At 43.4% G+C, this 23,680-nt stretch overlaps 1 protein-coding gene across 3 annotated transcripts; it reads right to left on the bottom strand.

Moving 5' to 3' along the window:
- Positions 1 to 132: 132 nt before the first annotated feature.
- PSAT1 (phosphoserine aminotransferase 1) lies at positions 133 to 21,551 on the bottom strand. 3 transcript variants are annotated; one of them, XM_035099932.3, is made up of 9 exons: positions 21,096 to 21,551; positions 18,764 to 18,824; positions 17,997 to 18,066; positions 16,765 to 16,970; positions 14,405 to 14,577; positions 13,394 to 13,563; positions 6,239 to 6,367; positions 4,919 to 5,056; positions 133 to 2,324 (listed from the first exon to the last, which is right to left on the bottom strand). In XM_035099932.3, exons 1-9 carry the CDS (start codon positions 21,153 to 21,155, stop codon positions 2,219 to 2,221), a joined length of 1,113 nt encoding a protein of 370 aa, XP_034955823.1. In that variant the 5' UTR covers positions 21,156 to 21,551; the 3' UTR covers positions 133 to 2,218. The 3 variants fall into 3 exon arrangements, with proteins under 3 accessions (XP_034955823.1, XP_034955826.1, XP_034955825.1); XM_035099935.3 differs by having other exon boundaries at positions 20,712 to 21,199; XM_035099934.3 differs by lacking the exon at positions 21,096 to 21,551 and adding an exon at positions 20,478 to 20,690.
- Between the last annotated feature and the right edge of the window lie 2,129 nt (positions 21,552 to 23,680).

The raw sequence follows: 23,680 nt of genomic DNA, 5'->3' as shown, positions 1-23,680 counted from the left end.
CGCTTTTGAACAGATTTAAAACTTCAGGTGGTAGGACTGCGTGTGGTTTTAAAAAAAAGTCTCTCAAAAATAGTTTCACATCCCATTTTGAGTTTTCAAAGTTAAAACAAACTAGATCAAATTCACCAGTAATACTTTAAAAGACTTTTATTATTTTTCAGTTTAGTATATACAAAGAAAAACTTGGTTATTTTAAACAAAGCAGGGAGGACTCTTTCTTCTATATTGACCCACATGCTTTTAAGTAAAAACTCCAGGAATATAAAAGGGTTGTTCTTAATATGATGATGATGATGATGATGATGATGATGATGTATTAAACTGTACATGAGATTGTACACGAAATTGATGACTGTCTCCGTGGCTCTAAGAAATCCAATCTTGAGAAACGAACTGATCAGGTGGCCAAATTCTATCAACAATGTTATTTCATTAAAAACAAACAAACAGCTAAAGGAGCAATTTAAAGGGGGGAAAAGCCATGATCTAATGAATGTAGTCTTTGAGAAATAAACAGTTTTGGTTAAAAATTATTTTTAAGGGTAACATTATTGGTCAGATGGGTGAGTTATACCAGAGAGTGAACATGAAATAGAATGCAAGGGGAAGATATACTGAACCTTCTTTTCACAAGTTAAGAGTGTTGGCCATTTCATACATACATACATTTCACAACAGTTGTGTCCTACATGGACACAATCTCTGTACAGGTAATAATAATTTTAAAAAACTAGAATTATGTATGATGAGCAAGGGGGTGGGGTCATGGCTCAGTGGAAGAGCATCTGCTTGGCATGCAGAAGGTCCCAGGTTCAAACCCCAGTGTGCCCCTGTAGGGCTGAGACTCCAGAGAGCTGTTGCCAGAAAGTGCAGACAATGCTGAGCTAGAGGGAGCAATGGTCTGACTCGGTAAAGGAAGCAAGGCCTCTTTCTGCTGCGAGTGCATCTTCCAAGAAGGCACAAAAGGTGTGACATGGCCCCTGAACAAAAACATCATTGGGGGGAATTGTGTGGGATCTTGTGAACATGAAGGCAATATTGGTCTCAAAACAGGCAGGAAGGCACAGGGAAAGAAAGTGATTTTGGTTTCTGTGCAGTAGAATGGAAAGGGCGCCAAATGGAAATGTCTTTAAGTCAGAAGTAGTTCAGCATTTTAAAAGCAGGGGATAGAACTGCAGCACAGTATAGTTAAGTGTGTGCTTAACAATTCCATGGTCAAAGTCAGCAAAACTTAACAGGCTTCCTGCTTCAAAGACTAAGGCCTGGTGTTAACAAAGGATGGCTGCGAGTAATTCCCTTAGGCACTAGAGGCGTACTTGGAATTATTAAACATATAAAATCTGTTTCCGTTGAATGTTATCTAAATACAGGGGTAACTCGTGTTGCGTAACCTCCAGGTTACGGAATCTTTGGGTTATGGCCGGGCCTCCAGAACGGATCCTGTTCATAACCGGAGGTACCGCTGTATTTAACTTTGCTTACCATACTAAGCACACGATTCTCTTAAGGAGGAGACTAACTTCAGGAAAATGTAACAAACTGGCACCAGGGGAAATACTTTATGTAAGATGGGATTGTTTGTCAGATCTCTTACACTGAGAACAATTTCCGAGAGTTGCCATGTATGCAATACTAATTTCTACAACCCCTCTAACCCACTACCCAGGTCGCTCAACCATTCCTTCTGTGTCCTTTCTTTTAGCAGATCAAGATGATCAGGTGACAGCAAAACCTCTATTATTGTCCATGCCAGGTCGCTCAACCATTCCTTCTGTGTCCTTTCTTTTAGCAGATCAAGATGAAAGGTTTTTAGCAGGGGCAATTAGAATAAGAGCTATTATTTGATTACTGATGTAACCCCCCAAAATGTATTTTCTATAGTTAAGTTTTCCCCTCTATCCTCAGTACATTTTATTTTATTTTAGGCTGCTGAATTCTCTCCCTACTTACCCACTTTAAAAAACACAAATGGAACTGCATACCTCTAGGGACTGTGATAAAACACTGCGGTCAATTCTCAAAGTGCAGGGACAAGCAAGCCTGGATCTTCTACAGCCAAGACCGCTTTGAATATTGGGCAGATATAAGGGACACTGGGGTTTTTATTGGTTTCCAAAATCTGACTGTGGTACTGAAAGTTTTAGTATAGGAAATATTTCCACCAGCTTCCAATTCATTAGTTTTATTTCCAAGAGGGGCAGCACTAATTAATTCGAGTTCATGACCGATGCATCTCCATGAAGCTCTTCATGAATGCTGCTAACTTCTGAACGTCTTCTCTTGTCACAGCATTATACAAAGAAGCACGGATTCCTCCCACAGATCTGAAAGAGTAAAGGGAAATGCAAGGAAAGAGTACATTTGGAGAGTCCCCCAGTTTCACCAGTACCCTATATTATTTTTGTAGTCCAGAACATTCATTTATATTGAGGGGAAAGTAACCTCTTTCAGCTCTGCATTCCTTTCTGCTGCGTTCCTTTCTGGGCAAGCTTTTATGGGAAAAGATGCCAGAGGCAAAAGTGGGCGGAGCCTCCAATGTACTTTCTACCTCTGTATAGCAGGCTAGTTTCTACACACACCCCACTCTGTCCTCCACTACGCAAGCAAGAGGTATTATCAGAGTACAAGGGAACATTCTGGCAAGCCAAAAGCACTCAATGAAGTTGTGAATCAGGGCCAGTGAGGAACATGACCTGGAAAGGTGGTGTAGCAGCTAAAGACCGAATGTGGCGTGGTAAGAGTCCTGAGGGGCAGATAAGAGAGACCTGGATGTTGGGATGAATGATCGAGAGCCATTCATTTCCAGAAACAGAGAGAAGATCCAAGAAGCAGTTTTCACTGATTGTTTACTCTACCAAAGCAGATACTGACTGTGGGTACTTATTTCTGGAAATGCGCAGTTCCTACAGGAGATGCAGAGAGCTGCTTTTAACCAGTCTTGCCTTTTCTTCTCTTACAGGCAACATGTAGAGCACAGAGACTCTTGTTTGGACTTTAAGTGTACCTTTGCTCTACCGAGATGGAGTAAATACTGCATATTGCAACCTGCTCAAGTAAATGTCTTACTTCACTGATTTTTTTTTTTGCTTCCATGAGTATTTTATTGCCTCTTATCTGCAACCAACCCTCAATGTGATTCCAGGGAAGGAGCTGCGTTGTTTTCTCTGCTGGTTTAAAGGCTGCCACATGCGAAAGTGAGGGGACATAGGTGGCACTCTTGGGCTCTGCCCCACCTTCTGCCAACCTAGCAGTTCGAAAGCATACTAGTTCAAGTAGATAAATAGGTACTGCTACAGCGGGAAGGTAAATGGCATTTCTGTGCACTCTGGCACTTGTCGCGGTCCTCAGTATACCAGTAGTGGTTTAGTCCTGCTGGCCAAATGATCTGGAAAGCTGTCTGTGGACAAACGCCAGCTCTCTCGGCCTGAGAAGCGAGATGAACACCACACCCCATAGTCACCTGTGACTGGACTTAACCATCCAGGGGTCCTTTACCTTTTACAAGCGGATGTGTTGCTAGACCACTGGATTTATGAGCCAGAGATGATAAAACCTTTAACACTTGAAGGCCACATTTGGTCTCCAGGCCTAGAGGTTGCCCTCCCTCAATTCATACCAACCTGGTGCTTCCAGATGCTGCTGGACCATAGTTCCCACCATTTTTGCCCACTGGCCACATTGGCAGCTGGCTGATGGGAGCTGGAGTCCAATAAGATGTTGAAGACACCAGGATGGGGAAGGCTGGTGAGTGCTAACAAGAGGCATGTGCATCTTGTTGAGAAGAATGGGTTGTTTCTAAAGATAGCAATGCTTTAGGTGCATACAAACTGAAAAGAAGTCTCAGGCTGTTCCTCCAAGAGTGCATGAACAGAAGAACTGTGAGTTTGAGATTGCATGAGGGGAGCAATAATTAGACCAGAGTGACAGATTTATTTTGAAGCATCACCTTGCAAGCATCACCATACCAGATGCCAAGAGGAAAGTGGGAGGCAGAAAGACCAGTACAAGATAGGGGTGGGGTGGGAAGATACAATTCCAACAGTGCAAAACAAAATGGAAGCATCTACAGAATGGAATAACTTGCTGGATCAGGCCCATGGCCCTTCAAGTCCAGCATACTGTTCTCACAATGGTCAAGCAGATGCTTGTGGGAAACCAGGAAGCAGAACATGAGCATGATAGCCAAATCCAGGTGACCACATAGCACAGTATTACATGATTCCTGGCTGGGAGGCATCACTAAAAGGCAAAGAAGCCAATGGCCCTTACTCAGAGGTAAACCACATGTTTTGCATGCAGCAGGTTCCAGGTTCAATCCCCTACATCTCCAGATGGGGCTGGGGAAGTCTTCCATCTGAAACCCTGCTCAAGCGCCATGTTTTCCGCTAGTCATGGCTTACATAGGAAGCTGGCTTATACTGAGCCAGGCCATAGATTGGTAGATGACCAATGGCCTGGGCTCAGTAGAAGGCAGCTTCCTATGTAAGCCATGACTAGCAAAAAACACGGTGCTTAAGCAGTAGCAGATTGGGGAAATGGTGACAGTACTTATCACCTGTCAAATATTTACTGTAAATACCATACACAAATAAGGCATTTCTGCTCATGGACTCTTAATTCATAGACAATTTGGGCATCGACTCTAAACTTAAATAAAAATTGGTTTGATTATAACATGACTTTTCAGTTTTTAAAAACTGAAAAATATCTATAAAATTGTGCAGTCACACATATAAGGGATTTTTTCAGACAACACTGAAAACACAGCTAAGGTTCTGCACTAATACAACCTGTGTTTTTTCACAGTTCTGAGAAATGACAATACTTCTCATTTGTGTGTGTGTTCAATTCCTACTGCTCTTTCCGTCACATTGTAACTCAACCTCAGCCAAAGCTTCTCCACAGACTTCTCTCTTACCTATGCCCTTTCAGGGATAGCATGTTGTTTTCTGTAGCTTGATCAAGGAATTTCTTTTCCAGGGCCTCATCACCCTTAATACTGCCAATCCGGAAAGGAACATTCATTCTGCTCCTGCTGTTCTTCTCCACAGGACATCTGAAAATTTCACAGAAATGTGATTACAGCCATATTTTGGCTTATCAGATCAGTACATATTAGTGAACTAAATTGTAGGTGGTATTCAACTAAGTTTTAATCAGAATAGGCCTATTGAAATTAATGGGCCTAACATAGCCGTGTTCATTCATTTTTGCACATCTACTCTGAGTAAAACTTAATTGACTACCATCCTATGTTTCCAAGTACAGTGGTACCTCTAGTTGCTGACACGATCCATTCCGGGGCGCCGTTTGCACTCCAAAAAGTCCTCAACTAAAGCCGCAGTTCTGCGCAAGCACGGAGCACAATAGAGCGCTTCTGTGCATGTGTGAAGTGCGCAGGACGCTTCTGCACATGCGCCAAAACCCAGAAGTGTATACTTTCGGGTTTGCTGCATTCACAAGCCAAAAAGACACAACATGAACCTAACGCAACATGAGGTAGGACTGTAACGTCATCTTTGGTCCACCACAGAAATCAGTTCTACTTGCAAACTCTAAAGGGCTACCTGAAAGAGAATTACATGGAAATTACATGGGGAGGTGTCAGATGACCTCATCCCTATATGTTGAAAGAATGCATGGAGGCATCTGCAAAGGCTAAACTGTTCTTAACCTGAGGTACCACTTTAGCTAATGGGGCGTCCTGCTGCCACCGCACTGCTGGGCTGGCACGCGATTTCTGTTCTCATTCTGAGGTAAAGTTCTTAACCCAAGGTACTATTTCTGGGTTAGCAGAGTCTGTAACCTGAAGCGTCTGTAACCCGAGGTATCACTGTACAGCTCAATTCCATCATAATAATGGCCACCACTTTTGTTGTGAATTCCTAAACAGCTGGCCGTATTAGCTGCCTTGAGGGGAAATGAAGGTTCTTCTGGCTATAATCTCACTTAAATGGGACTAACAAGCTAGAAGTTATGAACTGGGTAGGATGAAGGTAAACACATTACAGATAATGTTCCATTCAAAGCATGTTATTTCTAGCATGGCATAGTCCTCTTGCAATATGCACACATGCAGAAGCTGCCACTCCTGGGAGGAAGCAAGGCTACAAGCTGTTTCACCAAAATGCTAGTTTTCCACATGTGCTTGGGTGGAAGACTTGCTAAAGTCCTATGTAGACAAAGTCCTCTGAGATAGCACTGTACAGTAACAATGGGGAAAGTCAGAACAACTTACACATAGAATCCACTGGATCCGTCAATAATATCATAAATCATTTGTGACTTCATTTGGCTAAGCTTATCCATAGCTGCAGCTCCGCCATTGCTTCTTACCCAATTCAGGACCAAGCCTGTGATATAGATACTGGAATCAAAAGAGAGGAGGCACCAATTATTTGCAATGCTATGTTCATGTCTCAATAACAAAAAACAGCAAGTTTTGCTTACATGGTATAGAAGAGAAGTAAAACCAACAAGAGTGTGTGTTGGGGGACAGGGAAGAGACAGAGTCATCTGTCCCCTATGCATAATCTCACAAATGCACCCAGTACCTAATCTAAACTGGTATTCCCCTTGAAGACCAGAAGTGTGTCAAGCCAAGGTGTCATCCTGTTTCAAATGGCACAAGCAAGCAAGCCAAATCACATGCAAAAAGGCAAAGCATCATTTTATGGCAAGTGAAACCCGTCAGCCAAAGCAAGAGAACTTCCTATAGAATACTTTCTATTCTGGTTACAATCTAGCTGCCGGTTAACAGTGCTCTGGGAACACAATACTGCAGAGACAATTGGAGGCTGTAGATATAATACAAGGGCAAAATTGAAAATTCCCATTGTTTCTTCATCTGTATAGGCCCTGTCATGACTGCTGAAAATATGGTCTAACCAACAGGAGATCCGGTTGTGAAATACTGGTCAGATTAAAAGATCTTGGCTCAAGTGGCAGAAAAAGCCATTCAAACCTGCGAAAGATATTGCTAGCTTTGGCCTGATAACTTTTTCATCAAACATGGTATTTCCTATTTAAAATAACTAGATATCAAAGCTGCTTTTGACACTGTTGACAGGGGGCTGTTATGGACCAAATTGGAGACAATGGGCCTAGAACCTAGATTACTTTACTTGATCAAAAAGCTTTATACAAAGAACACCTGTCGTATAAGAGCAACACCAGGGAGTGAAATGACAGATCCTGCCATAAACCGAGGAGTAAAGCAGGGCTGTGTACTTGCTCCCTCTCTTTTTAACCTTTTTCTTAACGACGTCGCTTCTTCACTAAAACAGGTGGACACCCATAGCCCAAAATTCAATGCATCAAGCATCCCCATCCTCCTATACACAGGTGGTATGATTTTGCTTTCACAGACAAGAATTGGCTTAAAACGACTGTTAAATTCCTGTATTGACTATCTGTCCAGAATGAAATTGTGCATGAATTTTGATAAAAGGAAAATAATGGTTTTTGGGAATTCACGCAAGAGCTATAGCTGGGTATTTGGTGGGAAACCCATCCAGCAGGTATTCAAATTCAACTATCTGGGAATTACATTCCATCATAGGCGTCTTTGGTCCTCGCACTGTGCAACGGTGGTGAATGCCAGTAAGATGTCTATGCAGGCCATAATGTGTTTCTTCATAATAAGAGGTAATTCGCATATCCCCTCTGCCCTTAAGGTCTTCAACGCCAAAATTATAGCTCAGTTGCTCTATGGAATTCCAGTCTGGCTGCTAGGGTTTGCCCAGCTGGTAGAACGAGTGCAGGCAGATTTCCTCTTCAAGATTTTTGCTGTCCCAGGCTGTGTACTCTATGCAGCCTTGTGTCTAGAGGGAGGTCAACACAAGGTAGAGACTGTCGCCTGGGCAAGATTTCTTCTATGCTGGTTAAACATCTGCCTGACAACAGATAAAGATCCTCTCCTCAGCAAAGTTTTGTTAGATCCCTTTCTTTCCCTAGGGCTACAACAGTTTAATAAGCAACTCGGGCTGTCAGCGGAACTTTTGCGATCAATGTCCCTACGATCTGCCAAGGCTATAATAAAACTAGGTTGTGGGATATTGAACGCCAGGAACTAACAGTAGCAGCAGGGAAAACATGTTCCCCTCTTTACTTTCAACTTTCTTGGGCACATGAAATTAACCACAATTATCTTGAATTTTTGCTTAACCCTCAAGAAAGAAGGGCATTTTCGCAGGCCAGGTTTAATTCAAATCCATCTAACCTCCTTTGGGGAAGGTTCTCGGGCAGGGTGGAAGGAGAAAAATTTGCCCATGTGAAGACCACCTGGTGGAAACTCTTACACATATGGTTCTTAAAGGTCAACTATATGCTGACCTCTGCCAGCAATTCCTAGATCAACTCTGCATCCCCAAATGGAAACCAGAGTTGGAGGTCATACATGTTCTATTACTGGGGAATGATCAGGAGCTCACCAAGTTTGTGGCTAAATATCTTTATTTGGGGGGTTTTTTTGTCGTTGAAACACATTGCAGACTTCTGATCTCCCTGGAGACCTAGAGATGTGATGATAGACTGCCTTGCCTCTTTTCTTTTGGCAAATGTTTTGTCCCACTGGGGAGGTGGTAATTCTGTATTGATTTGTTATGGATGTTTGTAAAGGTAAAGGGACCCCTGACCATTAGGTCCAGTCGTGACCGACTCTGGGGTTGCAGCGCTCAACTCACTTTACTGGCCAAGGGAGCCGGCGTACAGCTTCCAGGTCATGTGGCCAGCATGACTAAGCCGCTTCTGGCGAACCAGAGCAGTGCATGGAAACACCGTTTACCTTCCCGCTGTAGTGGTACCTATTTATCTACTTGCACTTTGACGTGCTTTCGAACTGCTAGGTTGGCAGAAGCTGGGAATGAGGAACAGGAGCTCACCCCGTTGCGGGGATTTGAACCACCGACCTTCTGATCGGCAAGCCCTAGGCTCTGTGGTTTAACCCACAGTGCCACCCGCATTTGATGCAATAAAAGGTTTGATGATCAGGGCCGTCCTAACCATATCTGGCGCCCTGGTGCGGGCAGGAGGGGCGTGCGGGGAGCTGAGAGGCGCGGAGGAGGCAGCCCCAGGCTCACGCTCCCTGCGCGAAGCTCCGGAGGCATGCGGGGGGCGCAAGCCTGGGGCCGCCGCGCCTCTCAGCTGTTCAGGCGGCCCCAGGCCAGTGCTCCCTGCGCGCCTCTGGAGAGTGGCCTGAAGCCGCTCAACAGCTGAGACAGAGGCGCAGCAGAGGCGGCCCCAGGCTCACACTCCCCGTGCACCTCTGGAGAGCTGCCTGAAGCTGCTCAACAGCAGAGGCGCGCAGAGGCAGACACCAGCGTTCGGCGCCCCTGATGGCCAGGCGCCCTGGCGCCTTGTGCCACCCAGCCCGGGCCTAGGGACGGCCCTGTTGATGATGATGATTTAAAATAACTTAAACCTTTTCACCTTGAGCTGTTCTTTTTGCAATAGCCAGTAAGAACAATACTGTCCTGCTGCTTTCATGTAGCCATTGACAAACTTTTCCAAAGACAGCTACTGAATGAAAATCAGAATGCAAAGCATTGTCTGTGATCTTAGCTACAAAGAGAGAATTCTGCTTGATCACAGGTATTTCCCATGGATGTCACTTTGCATACTAAACTGCTTGTAAAAAGCTAAAAGCCATAATCCTTGACATACTTACTATAACTACTATTAATATTAAGCATTCATATAGTGCTCAAGACTCTTAAAAGTACATTACAGTGTTGTTTGTAAGGGTTGCTATTTTGAATGCAAGGAAGATGACTAGCATTATCTCCATATTACAGGTGGGGAGCTGAGGGATAATGTTGACCCAAGACTACCTTGTGAATTCAAGGCAGAGATTCCCAACTCATAACTCAGATTCTCAGCTAACTAGGAAGTTGCTCCTATTGAACCAAGCTGGATTATTGCTGAATCAACAGTGTGTTCATTGTAAGCAAATAGCCTGAGCCAACTGTATCTCACAGTGCTCACCCAAGTCATCTGAACTTTTACTGTCCCCATGTACAGAAAAGCATCATTCACCCTACTCAGCTGGCCAGCAGGAGTGTCCTTCTAAGGCCTGCCTTCTCCGGGGACCTTCTGGTTGGTCACTACTTTGGAAGCAGGATTGGGGGCATTTGCCTTTTATTTGTAAAGCTGCCGTTATGCCAGTGCCTGGATTTGGTCCCAAAATCACAGAAATCTGTATTGTCACTCAGGTACATGCCCCATTTCCAAGACATTACACAAAAGCCATGAGCATTACGGAAGCAGAGAACGCCCAGAAATCAGTGTTCCAATGTGGAGCGTGAATTGTGTTGAAGCTGGTATGGGGGCTCTAATCCACCTTCCAGACAAAAGGACAGACTTTGATGCCACAACATAAACCAGCACAAGCCTCTGGCAGACAATAAGCCTAAAATATTAAACATTCCTGTTCATTAGCTATTTTGTTCCATTTCCACATCACTCTTTCTCTCTACATTTGCACACCTGTTGCAAAAGTGTCCCATACTCAGAGAATTCCTGTAAGAGCTACTTCGGTAATGGTTCATTATATGTATCCTGTTACTGGATTTCACCTAAGCCTCTATGATCCACAAAAATACACTCACTAAATAAGTGGGGACAGGGAGCATAATAGAATGACCCACTTTAAAAGCCACATAGCAAACTTCCATGCCATCCCCAAAGCAGGTTTAGTCATAGATTTGAATATCCTTGTAGCTAGGAAATGCAATTTCTCCCCCCCCCCGGGGGGGGGGCTGTTAATCTTCATGCAGCAGATTAACGTCAGGAAGCCAGGACTCCTTTTGGCAAGAGGTTAAAACGATCCGTATTGGACTAATTTAATTCAGAGCTTCACTACAGCAGCTCATGGACATTCAGGTCAGGTCCCCAGCCAACTAACGGCTGCACAGAGAAGAAAGAGAAACAGTCAGATTTACCGAAAAAAGGAAAGAGAGTTTGGTCAATCTCTTGCAAGACACATGTTGTTTTCAAGAAGCAAAGGAGGCAGATACATCCTGCCAACCTGCAGGGTACAAATTTTACAACACTGTAAATATGGAATGTTATACGAAATGGGTAACTAGTTTACAAATATATAAGAAAAATGAAGTTTAAAAGTTTGCAATTGTCTGCCCTGAGTTTTGTGTCCCTACCACAGTATACAATTATTATGCAAGCTACTGATAATTTAGCAGTTATGGCTTCAAGGAGAATTCCATTTTTCTTAATTGAAATTATTTTCCATGCATGTAAACCTTTCACTCCATACTCAGGTTACTAGAACAGGCATCTCCAAACTGCGGCCCTCCAGATGTTTTGGTCTACAACTCCCATGATCCCTAGATAAGAGGACCAGTGGTCAGGGATGATGGGAATTGTAATCCAAAACATCTGGAGGGCCGAAGTTTGGGGATGCCTGTACTAGAATAATGTAATGGGATGGGACTTAAACTAGGCACCAAAAATGACCAATAGATGCAAAACTCACCACTGGTCAAGCAGAAGAATGACCCATTCTTCCCTTTCACCACACCCCATTTTGTCTTCGCAAAGAAGCTTTCCTTGGTTTTTTCTATTTAGCCAGACAGAAACAACCAATCATGTTATATGGCATAGCCATATTTCCAAATTTTAAAATCCTTGCTATGTTTGTGTTGTGCTTGTCAGGGAGAGGGAAATGGTGCTTTTCTGATGGGGTTGTAAACACCCCTGAAAATGTTTAGTTAAAGGGTAATATAAAATTATTTGAAATAAAGTTAAAATACTCCATACATTCTAGAACACTCATACATGCCAACACTCACTATCGAATACCGGTAAGTAACTTTTGGCATGTGTGAATAAAATCTGTAATGCAAAAAGGTTTTTTGGGGGTGCCTATTGTGCGTGGTAGACACATATTGCACAATTAAATACTCAGAGACCTGTTTGAACTTCTGCATCTGATATGGTTATTCTCCACCTTGCAAGGTAACATTCATAACATTCTTCTATTGGTACATCCTATGAAGTTGAAACAGACTTTTAGAAATGGGGATTTAAATGCCTGAAAAAATGAAATGCCTGTTTTACACTCCTAACCCATTACAGAAAGAAGTTGTAGGAACTGCTTGCATAACTAAAATTTTCCATTCACATAATTCATGTGCTCACACAGTAGAACTGAAGAATATTTTGTCCAGTGGTCACACAATTGCATACACTCACTCACCTCTAATTACCCTACTAACAAAAGCACAACGTCACTGCTGTCAGCAATTCAGAAACACACAGAGTAACCCTTTATTCAGCTTTGCCTTCTTTGCATCCAGAACTGCTAATTAAATTCCATTTCGTAACCATGATGCCTAGATGACAGTCAAAATGGGAAAGGCATGGTTGTTGGTTGGGATTTTGGTCTGGGGAAATAACCACCTGAGCCAGTTCAGCTTGAAACAGGTAAGTCAAGAGATGCATGTAGGCAGTGGAAGGGACTGAAACTGTGGGCAAAGAATTCCTCGGCTCAATTCAGACCATGATCAGAAGCAGACCTAGCACTGCCATGACCATCTTTGCGGTTTTCGCACAGTGTCGCAATGTGACACTACATGAAGGACACAACAAAGAATTAGTCAGTACTGCTGTGTAAGCCTACCTGCCAGCAGAATAAGAAGTCCAAAGAAAGCATTATGTCAAGGGTGTTTTCAATTCTGTAGTCAGTCCAGCTGAGGACCAATTGGAACCATAGCTGCCAAGTTCTCCCTTTTTTTAAGGGAAATTCCCTTATGCTGAATAGGCTTCCTCGTGAGAAAAGGGAAAACTTGGCAGCTATTATTGGAACTCCACTAAAATTTATACCATCCTGACATTTTATTTCACTGGGAGAATTTGGTTATGTCACTGAGACAGGACAATAATACCTTTTCAATGCCACAGTATACAAAAAAAAAAAGCCTAAAACAGCTTCTGCAATGCAAAGCTGAACTATATAATAAAAATAATCCAAAGCAACAACTAACATTTATTTTCTGGAGTAACAGTAGCTTTACTTTCTGGAATAGCTTGGGGTGGAACCTTATCTCCCTCATCCAGTGGGTTCGGACAGCCACCTGTCAATAGCCTGACATCACAATGACATTAGATAACCTGTTTTTGCATAGCACTGTACACCAAATCAGCAGAGTTTGCAAAGCACTGCGCACCATTTGCAGATGTCTGCAAACTTCCATTTGGCCCAGTCATGACTTTATCTAGTATAGAGCAGGTGGGCAAGACTTCGCCAAAATTGCCTTGGGGGCCAAATGGAGAGGCCTGGTGGGCTGAATTTAGTCCACAGACTAAACCTCTTCTCGGCATAGTAAACTTCCGAGTAATTAACAAAATGAAATATATTGTACTGTGGCAAAATTACCTGAAGCACGGAGGAGTGTTGTATAGGGAGCTGTTCTCCACTTGCACTTTGTAGTCCAACACCGTCGGGCACTCTTTGAGTGCAAAGCCAATCAAGTCCTCACGTACTATAACCACCGTGACTCCAGCACAGCCTGCATTCTTCTGGGCACCAGCAAAGATTACACCAAACTTGACATTGGAAGTGGGGAGGAGAAAAGAAAGGGGAAATGGATATTAAATCCAAGTACAGTCATACCTCGGTTTAAGTACGCTTCGGTTTGAATACTTTCAGTTTAAGTACTCCACGGACACATCTGGAACAGATTAATCCACTTCCCATTGCTTTCAATGGGAAAGTTCGCTTCAGGTTAAGTACGCTTCAGGTTAAGTACAGACTTCTGGAAGCAATTGTGTACTTAAACTGAGATACCACTATACTCATTTGTACATTACAGTCATACCTGGGCTCCCAAACGCCTTGGGAGCCGAACGTTTTGGCTCCCAAACGATTGAAACCCGGAAGTGACTGTTCCGGTTTTCGAACATTCTTTTGGAAGCCGAACATCTACCGGGGCTTCCACGGTTTCCGATTGGCTGCAGGAAGCTCCTGCAGCCAACCGGAAGCTGCGCTTTGGAAGTCGAATGTTTCAGAAGTTGAACGGACTTCCAGAACGGATTCTGTTTGACTTCCAAGGTATGACTGTATAAGCAGAACACATACTGGTGTATGATCCTATACACACAAATTAAGGAAAAGATCACTGCTGTGAAACATTTGCAAGCTAAATCACTTAACAATGCATATACTGAAAGTGAAATACACTCAGGAGGTCCTTCTCGGGTGATAACTTGCAATGAGATCCTAAAGATGTTTTACTCAGAGCAGACCTATTGAAATTAATGGATCTAATTTAGTCATGCTCATTGAATAAGTGAGTAAAGGCATTACACGAATCACCTTGAGCAAACCAAGGTTTGAGATATTAGGTTACACTGCGCAAAGCAACAAACTGCCCTTTTGGAACTTTACCTTAGACACATCCACCGGCCTGGAGAGGAAATTGGATGACATATCACACACTAAAACTGCCTTTCCAACATCAGGTACAAAGTCAAACTCCACACCATGAACCGTCTCATTTGCACAATAGTAGACATAGGAGGCATCGGGGTTAAGGTTCCAAGTGCTTGGATCAGGAATTTCTGAAGCAGGTAAGACAACAGACAGGTAAACAATGGAAATATTTCCCAACTAGTAGATTCAGAAGTCTGAAGAGATACAACTTTCCTTTAAATATTGAACTTTGAAAGCAACTCTCGTTCAACAAATTTCTATTGCTTTGCCAGCAAATTCATTCTTGGACTTGCTACGAAAGGGAAACAGGCAATTATATATATATATATATATATATATATATATATATATATATATAGACACACACACACCTCCCACCATGCTTTCTCATGATGGAAGTAGCAGAGTGTGTTAAATAAAACAGGATACGAGGTCCTTTCAAGATGCTAAAAACACAACACCATTCAAAATCATTTCAACATTCAAGCCAGAAAGCAATCTTTTGTAACACAATAAGGTAATTAGGAGAGGCACCTGTGGCCCTTCAGAGGTTGCTGGACTATGGTTTCCATCATCCCTGGCCATTGGTATGCTGGCTGAGGCTAATAGGAGTTGGGATCCAGCAAATCTAGTAAGCCATAAATTGTCCACCCTGATCTACATGATGCATGCTAATCCTCATTGATGCTAAGGTATCTTGTGAACTTAACAGGCTACTCACACACCCAAACACCAACAGAGCATTTTGCAAATGGCTGTGTTATAATGTAGGAGTTGCTGCTACAGATATTTCCCCCGTGGTGACACGCGCAAGCTACACATGTATCAAGAACTACATTTCCCATCAGCTCCAGACAGCACAACAAATGGTTCTGAATGGTAAGAATTGTAGTTCAACAACAGCTGGAAGGCCACAGGTCAACCAGTCATGCTTTAGATAATAATTCAGGCTTCCCCAACCTGGCACTAGGGCTGGGCGGTATCTGGTTTTCAACCTCCCTGCAGTGGTGGAGGGTGTGCCATGCTTCCCCACAGCAGCAGAGGGCCTTGTCGGGCCTCCCCACGGTGGAAGAGGGTTCCACCATACCTCTCCACAGTGGCAGAGGGCGCGATACACTTCCCTACAGCAGCAGAAGGTCCCATACTACCTCCCCATGGTGGAAGAGGGTGTGTCGCACTTCCCTGCAGTAGGAGAGGACCTTGACAACTGTGGCGATGGAGGGCCTTAAAATTTAAGGAAGTAGTAAATTTAATAAAAATATTACATGAACTTCCATATAATATGTTTTCAACTAATTTAAGAGTAGTTTAAGTGATTTACTAGTCAAGCTGCATCTGCTTCCCCACTCAGACGTCTAAGTGGAATCTGTGCATGCAGAAGCCCCACTGAGTTCAACTAAACTTACTTCTACTTTCCTGGGAGTAAGCCTCATTGAATTCAGTAGGGCTCACTTGCGAGTAGACACGCATTTACTTGCACTACTTGCCGAAAAACATCATTCCCACAAGCAAGATGAGCGCCGCACTCCATAGTCGCCTTTAACTGGACATAACAGGCCAGGGGTCGTTTTCCTTTACCTAATGTTTGCACAGTCTCATAAGCTGCTCTGAAAGGGGGGGGCAGAAGCCTAATTTATGCACTGCACAGCAGACACGCAATATCATCATGCATTTGGTTAATGGGTAGAACAAGATGTGTTTCATAGATACAGCAAGTTGCCCTATTCTTTTTCATCATGGGTACTTCCAGGCCAGCACTCTTGTCAAATTGCATTTCTGCTTTGATCCTCCCTCTCCCTCTCCTGATTTTCCCACGCTCCTAAACTTTTGTTTTCTTTTTTCTCCCATGCACAATTTTACCCATACATGGTCCAATAACTTTGATATAATGCACCCATGAGGAGGGGAGGGCCAAGATGGGAGTGTAACAGCCAGATTTAGCCTCTCCTAAAAGCAATGTGCAGAAGCGGTTATATTTTCATGAAGGGGCGCACAGGTACCAACAGTGCACATTCGGCAGTTCTTGAAAAGACCATTAAGAAAGATGGTCAAGGTTCAGGGGCTAGAAAGCACCAGTGAAAGCTTCCTATCCAAGCCAAATCATAAGAATGGCTGCATTTCAGTAATGAGCTAACCAGTTTTCATACTTCCGGAACTATTTTTCTTTAGGATTGTAATATACACACACACACACAAAACACACACACACACAAGCACAGTTTGCTTTTACAAGTAACAGAAACAGTAAGCAGGAAAGAAAATGCACATACAACAGTTTAGCTTACACAAACGTTGAACTTTGCAAGTTTACTTACTTGTGTAACTAGAGAGTTTAGGATGAACAAGGTTCACTTTGGCATATTTCTCTGCTTCCTTGGCTGCTTTTGCTGACCAAGCTCCTGTAACCACATAATCAGCACACCTGGCTTCTTTCAGCCCAATAAGATTAAGTGGGACCCCACTGAATTGTCCAGATCCACCTCCTTGGAGAAAAATCACTTTGTAGTTATCTGGCATTTTTCTGTGAGAAATAGAATCGGGAAAATGAAACAATACTATCAGTTCAGGATTCAAAATATTTGACAGTTGTTGTTCTCCAAATTAGATCCCTGGTGAAAATATCAGTTCTAGATCAATGAAACTTTTCTGATAAAATGATGTTTTACATTATTTGTAAACAGTTACTATCCAGTATTTCAACTGATACACAGTATTTCTGTATAACCATCTGCCAGACTAATAAGCATTAGCTATATAATAGTCTACATATTTCAGCTTTCAAAGAAAATAAGAAAAATGTTTTTAAATGTTTTATTTTAAGTTCCAGAAGCTCTATAAATGCTGGTACTGGACCAATCACATTAATACAACATGAAGAAGAAAGCTTTGTGCTGTGGTTGGATGACTGATGACAATGCAAAATTACATATAATCAACTAGGGGTGTGCTTGGTGCTGCTGAACAAAGTTTTAGCAGAGTGAGGAATCTTACAACACTGTTCCAGAATGAACCGCGGAAGTCAAAATTTATAGCCAGTCCAGATACATGCAAAAAAGTACCTAATCTCTTTGCACATTTCTTGTTTGGAGTCTGTGAAGCATCACTCTAAGCCCGCTTCCAGATATACTAGGTAGAATTCTAGGTTGCCCTGTGGATCTCAGACACTTCACATGCTTCAGTCTTCAAGCATGGACAGCCATTGGCAAAACACCACAAAGGAAGGCCTACTCAGAGCAAGCTTCAGCAAATATTCTGTATCTGCATCCAAGCCATGGTACTGTGCTACAGTTGCAAGTATTACATGTATTTTGCACTTCCCAATGCAATATTAGAAGCAATAACTGAACCTGCTGGCAACCTTTTAAAAACAAATCATTCTAAGTACAGGAGCACAAAGTGCTTGGTCTTGTGTCCATATCAATAAAACAGACACTTTGATGAACTTGCTGTAAAGAAATTACACACGGAGTGGGAACTGTACTACAGTTACTACTGTATGCCTTCAGATTAAAGGCTTTTTAGAATGTGAATAAAAATGATCACTTACAAGAGTTCACGCAAGCACTTTTCAGCTGCTTTGACAATTTTTGAAAAATCAGACGATCTGTGGCTCATTTCTGCAACAAAATAAATGTATCAGAAATGACACAATACAAACCATGTCACTAAAATAACTTTGGCTTTATAAAATTGCCATCTTTTAATTCACCTTTATTCAATGGAGACAGAAGGTCAGTGGGTGCAGGAACTGTGTGTTCCTCCACTGAAATGAATGGGGCACTCTTTTCTGGCAGCACAGCTACGTACATCAGAGCTCAAACACCCTTTAGGAAACTGCTAGACCAGGGTGGCAGCTTCTGTTTCAGTAGCAAAGGGGGTAGAAACTGCAAAGGTAGCTGCATCCTCAGTTCACTTCACTGGACAAGTGAAAGGGAAATAGCAAGAGCTGGTGTTGCATAGCTGGAGCTGGAGTGTTGCAGGTGGCTCAGGAAGACCAAAGTTTAAAGTCCTGCTCAGCTACAAAGTTCATTGGGTGACTTTGAACCAACTGCAGTTTCTCAAGCTTAACCTTCTACATTGTGCAACCTTGAGAAGAAAATGAACACCCCTGGCCCCTTCAGACATCTGCTTTCCAGAGCTCATTGGTGTGAGGGTGGGATAAAAGTGGGAGATATATTTCAGAAAGGATAATTCTCAAACTGGGAATGCCTAGATTTAAATGTGTAGCTCTTTCTTGTTATGTTCATTATAAGATACAATTAAAAGCTCCAAATGCTAAAAAAAAGACATCAAGAGTAAGTAAAAGTGCCTTACCAAGAACACTAATGCCAAGGCCATTGTAATTCACCAACTCTTTCTGGGCTTCTAACAACACCTACAAAAGAAATCAATTTGATATCATTGTGGCCATTTCAGTGTCAAATCTCACAAATGCTAGTTATCAACAAAACACCTCGCATCCAGAGTCATTTCATGCACAGCATTTTGGACAGATCAGATCTGCCATTACTAACACTGGGCACCATCCCCCCCCCCAAGTAAACCACTGAAAAATAAAGGCATTTTTCAATAGCCATTGATATACATGTGTTTAGGTACAAGTTCTATTAAACATCAAAGTTCCTTTCTAGCCGATTAATCAGATTCAGCTCAACAATAAGACACTAATGCACAATTCTTTGATTAGAAAAGGTACCAAGCTCATGTTATTAGGGATGGGGAATCTGTGGTTCTCTAGCTGTTGTTGGACTACAGCTTTCATCTTCCATGGCCCCATGGGCTGGGGCTTATGGGAGTTGGAATCACACAACATCTGGAGGGCCACAAGGTTCACATCCCTATCAGAATACTGTGTATGAAGTTTAATTCAAAGGAAAATGTTTGCTGTAGACTTCTAAAGCAGTCTTTTAGAAAGCAGCAACAACTTCACAGCTTCCCATTGATTTACTTGATTAGGACAGGGCAGCTGCCCCCCACCCCACCCCAGGCTATGTCCATGCAGCTTCCAAGGTCCAAAAGAGAACAATGCACAACAGTGCTTTCAACTAACTAAAACACTTAGGAATGCAATTCTTATGGAAAGCTGGAAAAATAAGTTATATCTGAGAAGGAGCCAAACCTCTCCCATATGTGATTGGATCAAGACAGATGCTGATGTAACTTTCTGAGCAGATGAGTTTACAATCAGCATATTACTATCATATGTTGTATAAAATCTATTTCTCCAGCCGCCTGACATTAAACTAGGATATCTGCAAATGTTTCCCTGCCCTCCCTACATGTTCACAAAGCATTTATTCAGCAGTGGTAAACAAAGGGTTCTTTTCATTCCAGCCCCACACACAAACAAAAGGGGTAAGCATTTTTATTCCATGAGCTCTTATATTAGTAGCTTTTTAAACTGGAAAAAACCAAGCAAACCATATTCCTTTTCACAGCTATTGGAACAAGGAAGGAGGGAATTTAGGTAGTTTTTCCACAGCTGCAGAGACACACATCCACAGAAAGAGAATGCGTACTTTTCTTAAAACCCCTGAAATGGCCCTTGTGTTACAACTCAACAAAACCTTATCCTGTAATAAAAGCCATGCAAAGCATTTCTTTAGGAGCGATAGGAAGTTAAAATGGGTAACCAATACCTAGTAGATCTGGGAGCATATTTTGAAACAGCCATATGTCCTTTTAAAGGGAGTGGGAGTCTGAGACAAAATGCGCTTTGCATTCTTCCAATACAAGGCTTTGGGAGTTAAAAAGAGGAGGGGGGATACCCTGCAATGCAGGCATTCGTTTTGCCAGATGTTCTGGGACAGCTTTGAAAAAGGAATTTCCCCTCCTTTACTATTGTACCTGAAAGAGCAAGGCGTTAGAAATTGCTCTTCAGTTAGTTCACTGTCGGAATAGAAGACGCCAGCACAGCAAGAAGAGCAACGAAGATATTAAGAGGCGAGCTAGTGCTAACTTGCCAGCTAATTAGCGAACTTGGCAAAGATCCAGTACAGCACTTTTTAAAAGCCCCAGCCTTTCTCACCCTTTGCTCCACTTTAACCACGAATGCAAAATCCCTCCTTTGTTACAACTTGCTAACACCCGTCTCGAGACAGCTCTCCGACGGGAGAATACGAGAATGTCCTCTGTACTTAAAGCAAACACTTGCAAATTGCCCCTTAAGAGATACCGCTTCCACAGCCCCGTTCAACGGACTATCATAGCTGTTGATCTTTTCACATAACAGCGTAGAGAGGACGGGAACACAAGCACACACCTTTTGCAATATCGCTTAGCATTGTGAAATGTTGATTTAGGGAGTCTCTTCCCTGATCAATGATCTGCAGCTCCTACTGCGAAGATAACCCCAGTCCCGAGGGCACCAAAAAGCGCACACCCCCAACGCAGTTATCTGAAGGGCAGCCTTTAGTTGAGTGGGGCTTACTTCCAATTTACAGCGCAAGCCTACTCGGAAGCAAGCCTCGCCTACTTCCATGGTTACGTGAATACAGGACTTGCAGCCACCACGGCGACACTGGCTTCCGAAGGCACATGCATAGGATCGGACTGCGCAGTGCAAATTCCCCACACTTGCGCATCTTGCCTGCTGGATTTAGCCAGGCGCTCTCTGCGGATTCAACGTCCCCCGCGGTGCACGTACCGGCAGCGGCAGCTTCGCAGGACCCGCGCCGAAGTTGGCCACGTGCTTCTGGGCGTCCATGGTCGCAGGCGATGCTCCCTCCGCGTCCCTCCCGGCTTTGTGGGGATGCAGAGCCAGCCGCGTCTCCGGATATTCCGAAGCATAGCGACCTTGAGCGTGCCTGCTTTCCGATTGGCTCCTTGTGCCTGGGTATGGTAATTACCACGCTCCGATTGGCCAGCGGCTTGCGTCTAGCCAAGCCATTGGTCGGATGGGCGCAGGAGAGAGGAGATGCAAGGCAGGAGGCCGATTGCAACATTCGACGGGCTCCTGCAGCTGGAGCGGCTGCTTGCGGCTAGCCGAGGCAGCGGCAACCTTGGGCGCCTTGGGTGCTTGCGGGCGCCTGTTCTCTTTCAGAGGACGACGAACTCTATTCTGGGCACCTTGCCTGCCCTCGCCTGCACCATCAGAGCAATTATGATCTCTGCAAAGCGTTTCAAAAAAGAGTACTTTACTTTAAAAGGGGGGGATGGGGGAAGGCAGGGTGCCCTGCGGTTCTAGGGCGGATAGACGGGAAAGAAGGAAGAAAGGGAGCTGAAGTCTAGATTTCTTTGAAACCAGACCACCCCGCACTGAAAAGGAGAGGGCTACAAACGCATGCATATTGGAATGTGCTGGCTCCTTCCTAATGGACAGTGGAATGCCCTCTTTGAATGTGGCACCTAGCGCCCACTAGAGTGACAGATTTTTCCTAAACTACTGCAACTGGGACGTGGGTGGCGCTGTGGGTTAAACCACTGAGCCTAGGACTTGCAGATCAGAAGGTCGGTGGTTGGAATCCCCGCGACGGGTGAGCTCCCGTTGCTCAGTCCCAGCTCCTGCCAACCTAGCAGTTCGAAAGCACGTCAAAGTGCAAGTACAGTGGGAAGGTAAACGGTGTTTCTGTGTGCTGCTCTGGCTCGTGAGAAGTGGCTTTGTCATGACCTGGAAGCTCCCTCGGCCAATAACCCCAGAGTCAGTCACGACTGGACCTAATGATCAGGGGTCCCTTTACCTTTACTGCAACTATTTATTTAATTCGTGAAATGTATATACCACTGGTTGTAAAGGAGGGGCCGGAAGGAACCATTGTATAAATTAGTTGTATGCTAGTCTATAGGAATACCCTATACAGTCATACCTCGGGTTACAGATTTTTCAGGTTGGGTCTTTTTGGGTTGCGAACGGGTTACTTCCAGGTTTCGGCGCATGCACAAAAGTGCTAAATCGCACTTTGCGCAGACGCGGCGCTGCGGGTTGTGAACGCTGCTGGTTGCGAACATGCCTCCCACACGGATCACGTTTGCAACCTAAGCATCCACTGTACTTTAAAAGTGAGACATCAGGCCTGCCGTTGGACAAGGCTAATATTGCAATGTTCTGTCCACCCACCCGCCATAACATGTAGCACACCATAGCCTGCAGTATTCTGGTGATATGGCTTTCTGAAAATTTCCAGTGTATTTCTCTAGAAAACAGAAATAGAGGCTAAATGACATCAGGGAATCAATGAATCTAAACTGAGTACTATATTAGAACCAGCATTTCAAACCTAGAACATAAGGGAGAGCTCTTCCGATCCACAGTTGCTGGCCTGTACATAGGCAAGTTTTGCACCCTTGCACTTGGCCGCTTATTACAATGGCTATACACAAATTTGAATATGACTGAACAAAAAGACTTAAAAATGAATAGTTGGGTTACCGACATGCTGCTCAGGGGTGCACCTGGTGCCTGCAGAGACATTCCCTGGTGCTTATATGTTCCTTCCCTGCCACTGAAATTGGGTTTGAAAGAAGCATTCTGTTGCAGTGGGCAGAATAGGGCATGGGTGATTATGTCTATGATAGTTTTTCCAGTTTTTGAATGTGCCCACAATCTCCAAAAGGCTGATGGCCTCTGACTTAAAGCCTTCAATTCTGTAGTAAGATCAGGGACAGAGCACAAACATTGAAATCCAAAGGTCCCATGTTCAATCCTACATTCAAGTAGGGATGTGAAAGAGCTGGAGAGAAAAAATGGAGTAATGTCCCAACATAGCATAAGTTAGCTTCCTAGGTTTACCCTATGTTAGCAAACCAATTTATCAAGCATTGATTGTACTAGAAAGAGGGTAGGAATTAGGGATGCAATTTACTTTTTCAGTGTAATATTGGGAAACTGGAAAGAAACTCCATTATTAATTCAGGTTCAATTTATCAAAAAGACAAATGGTGAAATCCTCCCCCACTCCCACCCCAAAAGCAATGTGGCGTGGAGGTGAAGCAACTGATGTTGAGTAGATATGAATTGTGCACACAGCACATTTCAGAGATTATGAAATGGACAAACTAACGTCATATGAAAGGGCAAATACTCTCTCATAAGTTTAAGCAGGAAGCTGCCAACAAGTTCATGATATTACTGCATGAGACCAAGAAACCAATGCCTTCAGTAGCTTGCCCGAACTGTAAACAACTGTGAAATTGTCCAACCAGCCAACCTAATACTTATATATTCAAAAGTGAACAGAAGCTGTAAAATGACAAATTGAAATTATGGACACTGCAAGACATTCTGATAAGCTA

This window comes from Zootoca vivipara, chromosome 10 (genome assembly GCF_965207765.1).
Source record: "Zootoca vivipara chromosome 10, rZooViv2.hap1.1, whole genome shotgun sequence".
NCBI lineage: Eukaryota > Metazoa > Chordata > Lepidosauria > Squamata > Lacertidae > Zootoca > Zootoca vivipara.
Note: the sequence above shows the minus strand (reverse complement) of the source record. Positions and strands in the feature narration are given on the sequence as shown.